This window comes from Penicillium vulpinum (genome assembly GCF_028829585.1).
Source record: "Penicillium vulpinum strain IBT 29486 chromosome Unknown utg000003l_segment0_segment0, whole genome shotgun sequence".
NCBI classification, from domain to species: domain Eukaryota; kingdom Fungi; phylum Ascomycota; class Eurotiomycetes; order Eurotiales; family Aspergillaceae; genus Penicillium; species Penicillium vulpinum.
Genome location: NW_026643243.1, coordinates 3,008,027 through 3,020,933, shown reverse-complemented (window position 1 = coordinate 3,020,933; position 12,907 = coordinate 3,008,027). Strand labels below are relative to the sequence as shown.

Sequence of the window (12,907 nt, the reverse complement as noted above, 5' to 3'; positions counted from 1 at the left end):
AGAGCTTCCCGGACAGGGGTCGCCTTCTTTTACCCGCATGTACATGTACTAACCCAAAGCCCCCCCTCCCCATACACGAACTTACGACTTGAAGACCCCCCCCCCCCATTGATTGGCCGTGATGATTCCGCCGATGTCATGAATTTCACGCTTCTCTCTTGTTTTTGGCTTTTTGGTTCTTTCCTTTTCTTTCTTTCCTTTTTTTTGTTGAGCATATCTGACCAAGGGGCAGGATGCTATGTAACTATATCTTTGTTTGAGTACATACAGTTTAATAAGTTTTTCTTTCGGGAGGCAATTGTCCTTTTTTAAACAGTCTATACTATATATATAGTATAGATAGTATGGTATATATCTTGTATATATTATTTCCGTATATAGGCAGAGTACTCCATATACCCAGTTAGAGAACTTCGGACTCGGACAGAAAAGTCCTGTTGAGAAAAACAAAAAAACACGATGATATCGGAAAGCAGCAGAGTAACACCAGATATGTTTTGGACTGTGCCTGCGAGGGTCCGAACCTTGAAAGTCCGATGTGTCTCACTTGTTTTTGCCAGCCAAACGTGCGTCATCCTGTCGTCCCGCCTTACTTCTTCCCCCCTGTACTTCATGTACTCTTCATGTACTTCCTATACTTCCTGTAACTTCACCATCTCTGATTTTTGCTTTTTGCTTTTCCTTTTTTTTTGTTCACCCTTGATACCCTGCAAAAGTCCCAAGACCTGGCTGTAAATGCCACGTCAAATCCCCCCAAAAAAAACTCACACGGATGCTCACTTGCATCTTTGCTTGAGAAGAGAAGAAAAGAAAAGAAATTAAACAATCCCGTGGGACACAACATAGCCCAAACACAGTACAACATTGATATGACAGGGATCGCTAGCCCCTAGAAGACTTCATCAATTCATCTCAATTGCCCAATTGTTCGTACTTTGACACCCTATTGACAACCCTCGTTCTCTGCTCTCCCTTTTTTTTTTTTTTTTTTTTTTTTTTGGTCTTCCCCTCTCTTTCTGCAACCCCCTCTTCTCACCGGATGAACCCAACGGGGAGGAGCTTGAGGATGCAGAACTTCCTAGAGTGGGGATTCTCAATCCATGTTCCTTACCAATTTGCACGGCTACTTGCATGGACAAATTCCCTTTTACCGGGGGAATCTCCTGCCGACTTTGTTTGACCGTGAAGCAAACGTGCAGAGACAGGGTGAGTTCCCCCTTTCCTGATTCGAGTTGTGAAGATCCTATACGGAAGTAGAGTTGTTCCGCAAGTCTAAGTATAGGAAAAATCGGGGAGATGATGATTTCGCCCCCGCTGTACTTGCTGTACTTCGGTCAAATCAGAAGTGCTGAATGTTTCCCCCCTCCAAAAAAAACTCATCACTGTCTCCGATAGGGTGCCTCGAATAGCCTGCCCACTCTCATATCTCTAACGTGGCTCTTGAGGCAAATGGTGGCGTTGATTGACCTCAGGGCATCGAAGGCAGGAATCCGTATCACCATTGCTTCTGTGCGCTGTCGTATCAGCCTGCTTCCACTTTTCGATACCTTCGGCGGGTCGGAAAGAATCTACCACGAACCCCAGCCCTTTCCCGCTGCTTTTCTTTTCTTTTTTATTTTTTTCACCTTAGATCCATGCCACTATCTTCCCTGCAAGCTTTGGTAATACCTATGCTTCCGTACCTTACAGAGGTTCGACTCGCCTGGCTCTATCATTTCTTTTTTCCCTGTGGAATATTTGCTGTTCGTCTTCCAGGGATGCCCTCTGTTGTCTCTGCCCACTATCTCTGTCGCGACATGGTCTCGTGCACTTCATCTTGGGCATCAGCCATGTCAGTCCTGCACTGTTTGTCCATTTGTGTCTTTTTAATAGAATTGCTACCCCGTTTCCAGATGGGATTTTTGTGAATTATTCTTCTTTCTCTCCTTCTATATCACACTTTCACACTGTGTTCTTCTAGACACAGTTCAATTTTTTCTTGTGATACTTGGTGTAGTGTACCAGGGTTGTGGCAATTCTTCATCAACTACATGCAAACGAGTTAGCCTAGTCTTCTCAATTTTCTTGTGGCTGTCTTCGTCTTACTATCATTATCATTACCCTCAGAGGTTTGCTGTTGCTGTATACCGGTCTTTCTTTTATATATTCTTGTTCTATCTGTTTGAAGCAGATCGACGCAGGCTGAACAATAAGCAAGTGGCATCCCAACCCCAGAAAGACATCAATTATGAGCAGTTTTGCAAGGCGCAACGAAGGGAACGATGCTTATCTCATGAATCACCAAATGGCAGTTCCTGGCTCATATGGCCAACCGGAAAGTCATGAGTTTAAGCAAGAAAGCCATGACTTCAACACACATGGATCTGGTTCATATCATTTTCCTCAGCATTCCTTCAACCCATACGGGTCCCAGTTTGGGCAACCCTATGGCCCACAGTCGAGTCTCTCTCCGGGGTTGCAGCATTTGCAATATACGTCGGAACATTCGATCCCATCGATGACAACCCCAGATGACCCTAGGCTACACCATCCACCACAGTTTATGTCCCAATCGCGCTATCTCCAAGGGCCAAGATATCTGCCCCGTGACCCGCTGGGTGAAACAGATATTGAAAGCCAAGAGTCTCACAACGAGGCTACATTGCTGTCAGAGGCTGTAGTGCCCGCAATTAGCGGCTTCCCTGATGTGAAGGAGTTTGATCAACTGATGCAAAAGTGAGTGATTCGTGAGAAACCATACGGACCTGAGGCTAATATCTCATCATCCTAGCTATGTCGAGGACCTGTCTATCAAGAAGCAAGATAAAGCATTGATCTATGCCAAAAGGGCCCGTAACATCAGAACTGTGTTGATCGACCCCAAAGACACGGCGGTGGAGTCGGCTCAATTTCGGTATGGATCTCTCGAATTTAATTAATTATCTACCTTGCTGAACAAATCAGATTTTGGGTTAAAAAGATGTTCAAGCTCCAGGCTGTGGGATCGGATGTAAGTCTCACTTCTCCCCAGTGGACATGATCCAACAATGCTGATAGAGCGATTTATTGCGATTTAAAGCATAGGAAAATGATCTGTCACGAGGGGAAACCGGTTGCAATTCGAGAAAAATTGTTCAAAATCCTTACCAAGGCTCATCAGCAATGCCAGCATGGTGGCCGAGACAAGACATCTGCTCAGGTCCGGCGGATTTATTCATGGTGGGCAAATCCAACTCATATTATACATATATGATATGATATACATGATATGTGTCTGATATTTACAGCCACTGATTATCTCATTAGGGTTCCTAAGGAGCTGATCTCCCGCTTTGTCAAGATCTGTCCAACCTGTCAGGTGCGCCGTGGGGGTTCACGCTTGACGCCACCCAATTCGCGGAGAAGCTCTCCCAGACTGGAGATGGTCTCTCGATCTCCCAAACTCCCGTCGCCGCCAATTTCCCGACGAGAATCGACGTTTGCTGGTCAAATCCCCCTTGACAGGACGCAAGCAGACTATTTTGGTCATTTACACGGTCACGGTCACGGTGGCTGGCTGGATAGTCATCAAAATGTGCAAGGTCGCTCGAATCCAGGTAACGGAGTTCGGTCGTTCCAGGGTCCCATGGGCAATCTTTCACACTCAATTTCTGGCACTTTGGATCCTTTCTCCACCGATTTATCCATCCCTCCGTCCCAATTGAGTTATACAACGGGATATGTGCCGACGCATGGGGCTGCGCCCCAGCGAGATTTTTGATTATCTCTTCTGGTCGACTTATGTGGATGTTGCTTTTTGATATTATCGGAGCACACTAATTGTGTGCTCCCTAAAAGTATACCTCTTGAGGAGCCTCTGGGGTCGTTTTATGCTTCCGTGTCAACCACAAGTCTGATTGCATACACGAATAGGGCAAGAATTTGATCCCCATCCGTTATAGGGCTTTTGAGTGTACGAGGAAGGGAAGGAATTCGAATAAAAATGGAAAGAACATGAAAACCACCCTAAAAAACTAAACAAACCAAAAAATACCTCGAACTCTTTGAAACTTGACATTTGAAATTGTAGACCAATAACCCCGTACAGAAGTTTTTGACAAGCCGAAGATGATTTTCTTTCTCTGATCAGCATTATAGAACACAAAAATCAGATATGCACACAGCCCATAATCGTATTCGATATACGATAGTCAATTGCGGGTTTATTTGAGCCTCATGTGACCATTCCTAAATGCATACAGATTGGCAACATAAAAACATTAATTCATAGCAACTCCCAGTGTCGGGGCTAGAGGGATATTGCATGGGTTCAAGGCACTTCGTGCTTGTGAGGTAGGCGATCACACAGTGTCCCTGGCAAATATAGAAGGAACGAGTGAATCAGATTCAAAATTCCACCTCGGACCCTCTGGAAGATCCAAGGTATCATTAATTCCTTAACCCATTCAAGAAGAAAAAGGAGGAAAAAGGAATCTAAACAGGAAGCGAGAATTTCTTGCCCTTCAAAACCCTAGGAGGAAAAAGCGCAAGTCAGTGTCCGAGTGTCAACCTTGTTTTTTTTTCCTTTTTAAAAAAAGCAATTGGACCTACTTGTTGTAATAAATGTAAAAGAAATCAGAGTAGAGCAATGTTTGGATGATTCCAGCAATGATGGTCACGGGCTGGAAAGAACGTTGGAAGGAGGCTTCTGTGAAATAGCGGAAGATCCAGTTCGGTATGTAGAGTGCCCTATAGAGTCCCAGAGCAAACAGATAGTGCGTGGTGATAGTGTCTGCCTCTCCGGTTCGTTGCAGCATGAATAGTTGTGGCAATATGGCAACCGATTCCAACCAAATGGAAAACGTCCAGAGTATCTACATGACGTTAGTCCAGATATTTCCACTCCTCAATGGATATGCAACCAACCTCGGCGATGCGATAATCGCGTGGGAAGAGAATCGCGAGCACCGCACTAATTCCGAGGAGGTATTGAACCTTGAAAGTATCGATGTTGGGATCGTGTGTCGGTTTGTAGTCATTGAGCATGAGGTAGATGACGTAGGCCGAGGAACCAATAAACAGAAGCTTGAACGAGGTGAGGTACAGAGACTCGGTGAATGTCCAGAAAAGATCTAGATATAGGGTGCATAAGCAATTGTGATGAACATGAAGCCGACGGTAACGTCGAAACCTACCAAGATACCGAGTGACAAAAACGATAAGGTATAGCACTTGCGATTTAAACGACAACCCGGAACAACTCTAAGATTGGCGATTAGTACAAGTCAAATGTGGCTTAATAGATCGGAGAACATACGCTTGACGTCTTCATCTTCCGCAAAAGCATGAAGATCGACGCTAGATGGGAGAAGTCGGCTGCGATTGAAGTTTAGCATATCGCGTTGGTTTCCATTGGTTTCATGTCGTACCTAATAACCTGAAGAGATTCATTATGCCGGAGACGGAACTCAATTAGCAGTGTGGATAATGATCTAAGCCAGGAGAGAGAGAGAGAAAGAGAGAGAGGGAGGGAGGAAGGGAGGCGAGAAAAGAAGACAAGTTTGAGAATTGACAGAAGTTTAGACCAAAATAGCTGAGTTGTTGACACGAAGGCAAAAAATGGAAGGAGAACTTACATATGTAAATTACTTGCAGATCAGGTACAATGGATGGGTACAGGTATGTATGTACAGCCCATGTACGTACTGTATACATACATATGTATGTACTTGTAATAGTTATGCATTATGTACATTATGTAATGTTACTCCACAACTACCTAGGTAGTGTGGGACTATGAAAGTGTACTCCGTACTTCGGAGTACATACTAGATACCTTTTCGAAAAGTATTGAATGTATTGCTATTTCAGCCAGAAAATTAAAATGAAATAATACTACACTCCTCACTGTACCTTTCACAATCTATAATTCTAGAACATCCCCCCTTCGGCACCTACAGAACTGGTATGTATTTATATCTATACAACCCCAAAGTGCATTCATTAATATCGTCAAGTCATCATATTGATACAACACCTGCAAAATACAATCATAATCGCTACCTAGACCTGCCCAATACCTTGATACCACCAGACACATGACCAGATAAAACGCCGAGATCAACTGCCATTGTAGGACAAACATGTATATTTGCCTTGTTAGAACAAGTTCCCGCCCCCGATACTCTCATCGGCCATTCGTTGGAGATGGCCTTCAGCTAGCTCGCTCTTGAGAGCACAGATTGAGCTTTCGCGATCGAGTCGATCCCAGTCTCGGAGTTCTACTCGCTTGGACCTTTGCATCTCTGCGATCTGCTCAAGGAGTTTTTCTTTGTCAACATCAAGCTGAGATAGTCGTTTCTCCACAGCAGGATCCAGAAGCGACGGAAGGATCCGCCCTTCCGGTATGATAGTACATAGCCCTGCAAGATGGTTTATTCCCCTCTGAGCCAATGGTTGAGTTACAGATGGGGTGCTGGATTGCCGGGGAGTTGCATGTCGGTAATTACCACCTGGTACAGGAGATGAAAAAGAAGCACGAGGACCTGCTGGTGGGGCTTGCGAAGGTGCAGCAGGTCCGCGACGTACTGGCGGAGACCCTGCCCAAGCTTCACGTGGGCCAGGCCCACGGCGAGGACGAGTCGGCGCTGATAGTAAAGAAACATACGGTTGACCGCGATGCTGATTGGATGACGGCCTCGGTCCCTGATAAGGTCCTGATGGTGGCAGCGGAAGTGGGATTGCACTGTGATTTTTGGGTTGAGTTGGGATATTGCCACCAACCTTGGTCCCGCTTGTCTGAGGTTCCAAATATGCTTTTTCGGGAATCGAAAAAGGCGAATGGTTGCCAACCGATACTCGGTCTTCGTGATCTGACCGTTGTTGTGGGTGGGAAGACTCCGTATCGTGGATCTGATCTTGGTACAAAGACCGACCTGGTGGTTTCAACGAATGTTGAGAGTGTACCGGAGAGCGAATCGGCGACCTACTACGGGCTCCGTGGGAAGCAGGAATAGGATTTTCTATGGCTGGCGATGAACTCCGGGATATCAGGACGGGTTGTGAGGCCAAGGCTTGAGCTTGTGCGGGTGAAACATGTCTTGGAGGCGACAAAGTCCGATCCCGTTTCCCCGCATCACGAGAGTGGCCTCGATGTGAGGCATGAATTGGACTGTGTGGCAACAATACTTCTGGCTGTGCTCTCGGGGAGGAATTTCTGGGGGGGTTGTTAATATTCAAGACAGCAGGACCGTCGCGTCTCGCGGATCGGAAAAATTGACTGCCAGGAGTTGTATCGCGTATTCGTCTTGGGCTGTTGCGGGCACGCGATGCGTTGCGTGATCTGCCATCACTGTAGGGAGATTTCGAGCGCCATTTTTGGGGTGGCGATCTGACCCTTTCCTCTCTTCTAGGCGAGAATCTTCTTGGTGGAGATCGTCGTCTTTCATAGGGGGCTTGACCAAAATTTCTCCCCAGAGGAGTACGTGACCGGCGCCGGTATTGCGGCGGTGACCGACTTCGTAGGCGCCCATACCCTCTATTTGATGATGGTACCCAAGTGTCAGCTCGTGGTCGAGGAGGGCTTCGGGTCCGTGGTGGCGAACGCCTGTGACGAATTTCATACCCCCGAGAAGGGGAACGACCGCTTCTTTCGGCTGGACGATAACTTTCTCCACCTCTTCGTTCATCAAATCTAGCAAAATACTTAGAAAGTTTCTTCCTCTCAAACGGTTTGATACGGCTACAAACCTTCTGCGATCCCAGTCCATTCTGATATAGAGAATATGGATATTAGAGGGATGGGATGAGGTGCAAAGTACTCTGGGGTGGAAAATAGAAGGTAGAGCATAGGAATAGACAGTTACCTAGTGCTACTTCTCCTTCTCCTGGCGAGAGAGGGCGAAAGTATGTCGAAGAGTTGAAACCTGGTAGATAAGAGTACCGAGCTAAACCCTTTTAGGAATCAATCCCCGTGACCGTGGGCTTCGATGTATACATAGTACTATGTATGTACAACAAGAAGATGGAATCTACGTTAATCGGAAGATTTATACAGATAAGTCTACGGAGTAGACCCCTTGAAATTTCATAGATTATTCAATAAAGCCTTGATTCAAAGATAATCGTACATTACAAGCCACAGACTTTTCTTGCAACCTAGAGTGTACACCAAAGCAGCCAAACTCCAATGCTCATCACAAAAAAAGTAGGCTCAGGGAACCTAATAGAAATAAAATAGAAAAATACACCGAAAGAAGCATCTTTAATGCTTTCCTCGTCTCTCCTCTTCCTTTCGTAATCTTTTGCGGCTCTCCTGTGCGATCATGTCACTCAAGTCCTCCTGGAAACCCCAGTTCGGTGGATTCTGTTGCTGCCTCTGTGACTCGTACATGCTCTGGAGGCTCTCTTTGCTGAGACCATCGCCGGATTGAATTGCATCCAAGCTGACAGACACTTCAACATCCCCAGGCTTCTTGCGTTTCCGGGTTTGGTCCTCTGCGCCAAGAACGGGAGGCTTGACTGATGATCCACTAAGGTCATAGGCTCTATCACCCCCGAAAAAGCCTTCCACGTTCGTTTGTTTCTCGGGAATAACCTGATAAGCACTCCGAGGGTGGACGGATTCCTCTGTATCAGTACCACGATGGTGTTTGCGCACATCAAACTCCCCAGAGACATTCTCAGCGCTAACAAATTCAGATGGTACTGCTGAATCTATCCCACTTGGGGTTTCCATGTCACTAGGAGAATGAGCACCTGCACGCACGTCATCTTCGTCGCTTTCTTCTTCATGTTCATCATCGTCCTCCTCTGCTTCACTCTCCTCTTCTGACTCTTCCGATTCATGCAATTCTCCCCAAAGATCTTTTTCGATCGGCTCTCCTTGTTGGGCATGCTGCTGAGGTTGTAAAACACCGAAGATATCACCTCCGAATAATGGGCGATTGTGTTCATCGACAGGTGGTTTGCCATACCCTCCAGGATGGTAACCCCACGAAGCGCCGGGTGGAGGGGGCGCATTGAGACCGGGGACTTTCAACGCTGGGTAAGAAGATGGGGGACCATATCGCTGCTGGTTGACGAGCCACGGGGGAGGAGCTCCTAAGGTCATACCAAGAGCGTCCCTTAACTCATCGCTCAGCTCACCAGGTCGGAGGTGCTTTAGGTTGGTCTCATATTCTTTGCCCTCGTAGTAAATCTCACCATAGCGAGTCAGCTCTGGCTTAGTTTGGAAACGGAAAAATGCCTCGTAAAGCTTCTGATAATCAATGTCGAGCTTGCCCATCTTTGGCTGCACTCTTTCCCTTTGCTTCTGTTTCAAACTTGATTGTTCCTGCTTCTCTAAAGCTGCGTCACGCATCTCAGATATGCCCGTCTCTTGTATGAATTTTGGGAGAGCAAACGGCGCCTTCTCCACTCCCCGTTTGGATGAGAGATACTCTCGTTTGAGAGACCAGTGAGAGGGGACCGGAACCACATTGCGATGGGCTTTGATGTGAACGAGAAGCCGGGGATCAGGGGCAGATGTATCCGTCCATTCAACGATTTCAGGCTTTCGTACCATTGCTTTGAGTTCAGCAACAGATAGTTTGTTCATTTCTTTTCGCTTCTTTTTTGAAATCTTGGGCTCGTTCTCTTGCTCTTCGTCTGGTATTTCATCGCCATCGTCAAAGAAGACCTCGGGTTTATCAGACTCCTTCGTGGATGAAATTTCGTTCACTGTCTCGTCGAATTTTCCGACAACACCTTTGTACATCTCCCATAGTGGATCAGTTGGCTCAGGAAGCAGATCAGTGTCAGTATCAGTCGGCGCATCCTGAGAAGGAGCCACTGGCGGAGGTGACAGTTCCCGCGATGCGGTGTTGTCAATGGGAACGCTCGTAGTCTTGGCAGTAGTGTCAGCTTCGCATCGACTATGGCCGAGAAAATTTGAAAGATATATCTGCCTTACCTCAGCTTTATGGGCCTTTTTCTTTGCTCTTCTGAGCTGGTTCTTGCTCAATTTCATGGTTGCTGGAAGGTTGGGAAGCTACTCAATCGATGCAGTGCCAGGTCGAGAGTATTGCAGAACTTGGGAGAGATAACGCACTGGCAGCTTATTTCAGGTGCATGCAGGGATACACTCAGATAGCGAAAGACAATGGAGTGGGCGGATAAGGTTAAAAACCGAATATATTGCATCTTAGTTGTTATCACGTGCGTCCAGCCATGTTGCCTTACCGCCTGTATTTTGCCACACTGCTGTCACTCTAGTGTGTTTATTGTACTCCGTATGGAGTACATAATAGAAGATGCAAACCAATCTTGGAACCTTTGAGGGCCTAGAAGCCTTTAGATCTACCTAGTGTGCATTGTTATATATATGTTTGGTGGAAGCCTTTTTTTGGAATTTTTGGTATTGTTTCAATAAACTACAGGCATGAGATCCCAAAGAAAAAAAGGGGGAAAAAGTATTATTGTACAAAGGGTGAAACAAAACCAACTGCGTCCAATGGTGAGACAATCAGTAAAGATAACAATAGATAACAATAATAACAAACACAAACACCACGGGAGGATTTTCAGCTGAAGGAAAATATTCTAAACAGCTCCGCAAAGCAGTATTTCACTAGCTCAGCCAGATCATAGGAAAGATAATCTGGATATAGAACATGTGCGAGTGTTGATGTGAGTGGTGCAATTTTGGGCTCAGCAAAGCCTAGAAAGTCAGGTAGGTACTCTATTTCTTCTTCTTTGCGGACCTCGATTCTGTTCAAGTCTTAGATTTTGATCCTAGCATGAAGCCCAATGATTGGGTGGAGAGGAAAATTACCTGCGGCAGTTCGTTTCTTCTTTGGTCGACCCTTCCCTCGTAATTTGGCACTATGGATCATATGTTTAGTGAAAATATGGGATATTGGATAGCAACTCTTACATCTGAATAGCTTCTTCTCTGTCATCTTCAGCTTCATCAAATGTCGTCAATCCAAGAGGCTTATAAGTGTTTTGTAAATCCTGGAAAGACACAGTCTTTTTTGGGTACCAGGCTGCAAGTGCTGGACCACGCAGGCGCTGTCTTAAGACCTTGTTTCCCAGTCGAAGTCGTTGGGGGTTGAAATTAAGAGAGAATATGCGACATTGGGTCTAGAGAATTGCCAATTAGTGAGTGCGAGCATAGGTGCAATGAACAGGGTGGTCGAACCTTAACTAGATCCAAGATCCGACTTGACGCCATTTTCCTTTTCTCAAAGATTCAAAAGAATCATGTATAAAAAGCAATACTGAAGCAACTGTTCACAACAGCTTGGTAGACAGATGTTATCGAACTTGGGATACCAACTGAAGTTTGCCCGGCTGTCATGTGACCTTCCGAAGTATACCGCCTACTCCGTACATAACATCCATTTGTTTTATTTCGGGGTGGAAACCCTCCCAAAAAACACAAAGGCAAAACTGTGATCAGACTGTACAGATGCTACAAAAATTAAGATGCCTCAAGATAAGGAGATAGGGGATTCAACAGGCTCAAAAAGGCCAGTGGTGAATCTAAAAAGATCATTATCCGTCTTTGGGTCAGATACCACACAAAACTCACAAAAGCGGCATAAGGTGAATACCATATTCTCATCCGACTGAGTGAATTCCCGTTGGTTCAAATAAATTGCTGACATCTATTTGTACAAAGGTTCAACAATTCAGTCGGCTATCGGATACTAAATTGTCTACTGGTGACAGTCGCAGCATGGCCAAGTCTAGCAACAATTCTCGTCTTCCTCTTCTACAACACCTTATTCGAGAAATCTCAACCAGTTCCGATCTCGCTGGTACAGACTCGGAGATTGTGGACGCGATTTTGAGGCTAAATGACGCATTTCATGGGACAAAGAACCAATTGCCTTCGAGATATTCTCTTATGGCTGGTGAGGTCCCCAAATCACACCACTCAGATCATAGTTCCAAGTTGGCCAGTGGACTGTATGACTCTAAGCTACCCCCGATCATGGATGATAAGCTGGAACTTGCTGTCTTTACCCATCCAGCTCTTAGCAACAATAACAATACGACCTACGACCGACTCGAAATTCTAGGCGATGCATACATTGAACTGATTGCAACGAAACTGGTCTGGGAGAGATTTCCAGATTTACCAGCAGGTCGAATATCACAGATTCGGGAGGTCCTTGTCAAGAATGAGACACTTTCGGGCTTTGCTGAAAGCTTTGGCTTGGACCGCAGGGTTTCTGTGCCGCCAAACTACAATACCCCGTCAAAGCGATGGACCAAAACAAAGGGCGACGTCTTCGAAGCCTACGTCGCGGCAGTCATATTATCCGACCATGTTTGTGGCTATGAAGTAGCCGAGCATTGGCTAGCAGGTTTATGGGTGCCAATTCTCAAGAACCTAGGTCACCAGAAAGGGGAATTACGCTCCAAGGAAGCTCTTGCTAAGAAAATTATGGGGAAAAATGTGAAGCTTGAGTACCTCGAGGAGCGTCCATCAATTCAGCAGAAGGGTGGGACACAAACTTTCTTCGTCGCGTTATATCTCACTGGGTGGGGATGGGACAAGAGGTTTTTGGGTTCCGGCCAGGGCCTGAGTAAAGCAGCTGCAGGTGACGAAGCAGCAAAAAAGGCTTTGCTAGATACACCACTGATTCTTGAGATCATATCAGCGAAGAAATCATGGGAGTCTAATTCTTAGAATTCTTGGTCACATGCCTCTCGCGATCGACCAGGTTGGTTTCTTCGAGTTACTATGTCTTGACATAAATTTCATATTGAAGAAGATAGCACTAATTATGTCAAGCCCACCTACCCGGTGTTTGTGTGGTGCACCAGATAGCAAATTCAACCCTCGGCAATTGCGTTTAAATACTTTTATTGCGGAGCGAAGCGAAGCAATTAAATCATAAGGGGTCGGGTGTCATGTGACTAGAGGTCGCTAATGGGTCTCAAATCCATAGCTTGT

At 45.9% G+C, this 12,907-nt stretch overlaps 6 protein-coding genes across 6 annotated transcripts; 2 read left to right on the top strand and 4 right to left on the bottom strand.

The window, feature by feature from the left end:
* Positions 1-2,227: 2,227 nt before the first annotated feature.
* N7479_006222 (integrase zinc binding domain-containing protein) lies at positions 2,228-3,739 on the top strand (the record flags this gene model as incomplete). Its single annotated transcript, XM_057253917.1, has 5 exons — positions 2,228-2,715; positions 2,771-2,893; positions 2,944-2,989; positions 3,059-3,198; positions 3,286-3,739. The coding sequence occupies 5 exons, from the start codon at positions 2,228-2,230 to the stop codon at positions 3,737-3,739; spliced, it is 1,251 nt and encodes a 416-aa protein (XP_057107779.1).
* An 826-nt stretch (positions 3,740-4,565) lies between these two features.
* Positions 4,566-5,409, bottom strand: N7479_006221 (ER lumen protein retaining receptor; the record flags this gene model as incomplete). Its single annotated transcript, XM_057253916.1, has 5 exons — positions 4,566-4,832; positions 4,885-5,090; positions 5,154-5,220; positions 5,276-5,334; positions 5,388-5,409. 5 exons carry the CDS (start codon positions 5,407-5,409, stop codon positions 4,566-4,568), a joined length of 621 nt encoding a protein of 206 aa, XP_057107778.1.
* Positions 5,410-6,117: 708 nt separating this feature from the next.
* Positions 6,118-7,727, bottom strand: N7479_006220 (uncharacterized protein; the record flags this gene model as incomplete). The annotated part of the gene is made up of 2 exons (XM_057253915.1): positions 6,118-7,174; positions 7,201-7,727. 2 exons carry the CDS (start codon positions 7,725-7,727, stop codon positions 6,118-6,120), a joined length of 1,584 nt encoding a protein of 527 aa, XP_057107777.1.
* Positions 7,728-8,221: 494 nt separating this feature from the next.
* On the bottom strand, positions 8,222-9,967 carry N7479_006219 (U2 snRNP complex subunit CUS1; the record flags this gene model as incomplete). The annotated part of the gene is made up of 1 exon (XM_057253914.1): positions 8,222-9,967. The coding sequence occupies one exon, from the start codon at positions 9,965-9,967 to the stop codon at positions 8,222-8,224; it is 1,746 nt and encodes a 581-aa protein (XP_057107776.1).
* A 711-nt stretch (positions 9,968-10,678) lies between these two features.
* On the bottom strand, positions 10,679-11,173 carry N7479_006218 (mitochondrial 37S ribosomal protein mS33; the record flags this gene model as incomplete). The annotated part of the gene is made up of 4 exons (XM_057253913.1): positions 10,679-10,707; positions 10,772-10,821; positions 10,874-11,082; positions 11,141-11,173. 4 exons carry the CDS (start codon positions 11,171-11,173, stop codon positions 10,679-10,681), a joined length of 321 nt encoding a protein of 106 aa, XP_057107775.1.
* Positions 11,174-11,427: 254 nt separating this feature from the next.
* Positions 11,428-12,640, top strand: N7479_006217 (ribonuclease III; the record flags this gene model as incomplete). The annotated part of the gene is made up of 2 exons (XM_057253912.1): positions 11,428-11,547; positions 11,624-12,640. 2 exons carry the CDS (start codon positions 11,428-11,430, stop codon positions 12,638-12,640), a joined length of 1,137 nt encoding a protein of 378 aa, XP_057107774.1.
* Positions 12,641-12,907: the final 267 nt, after the last annotated feature.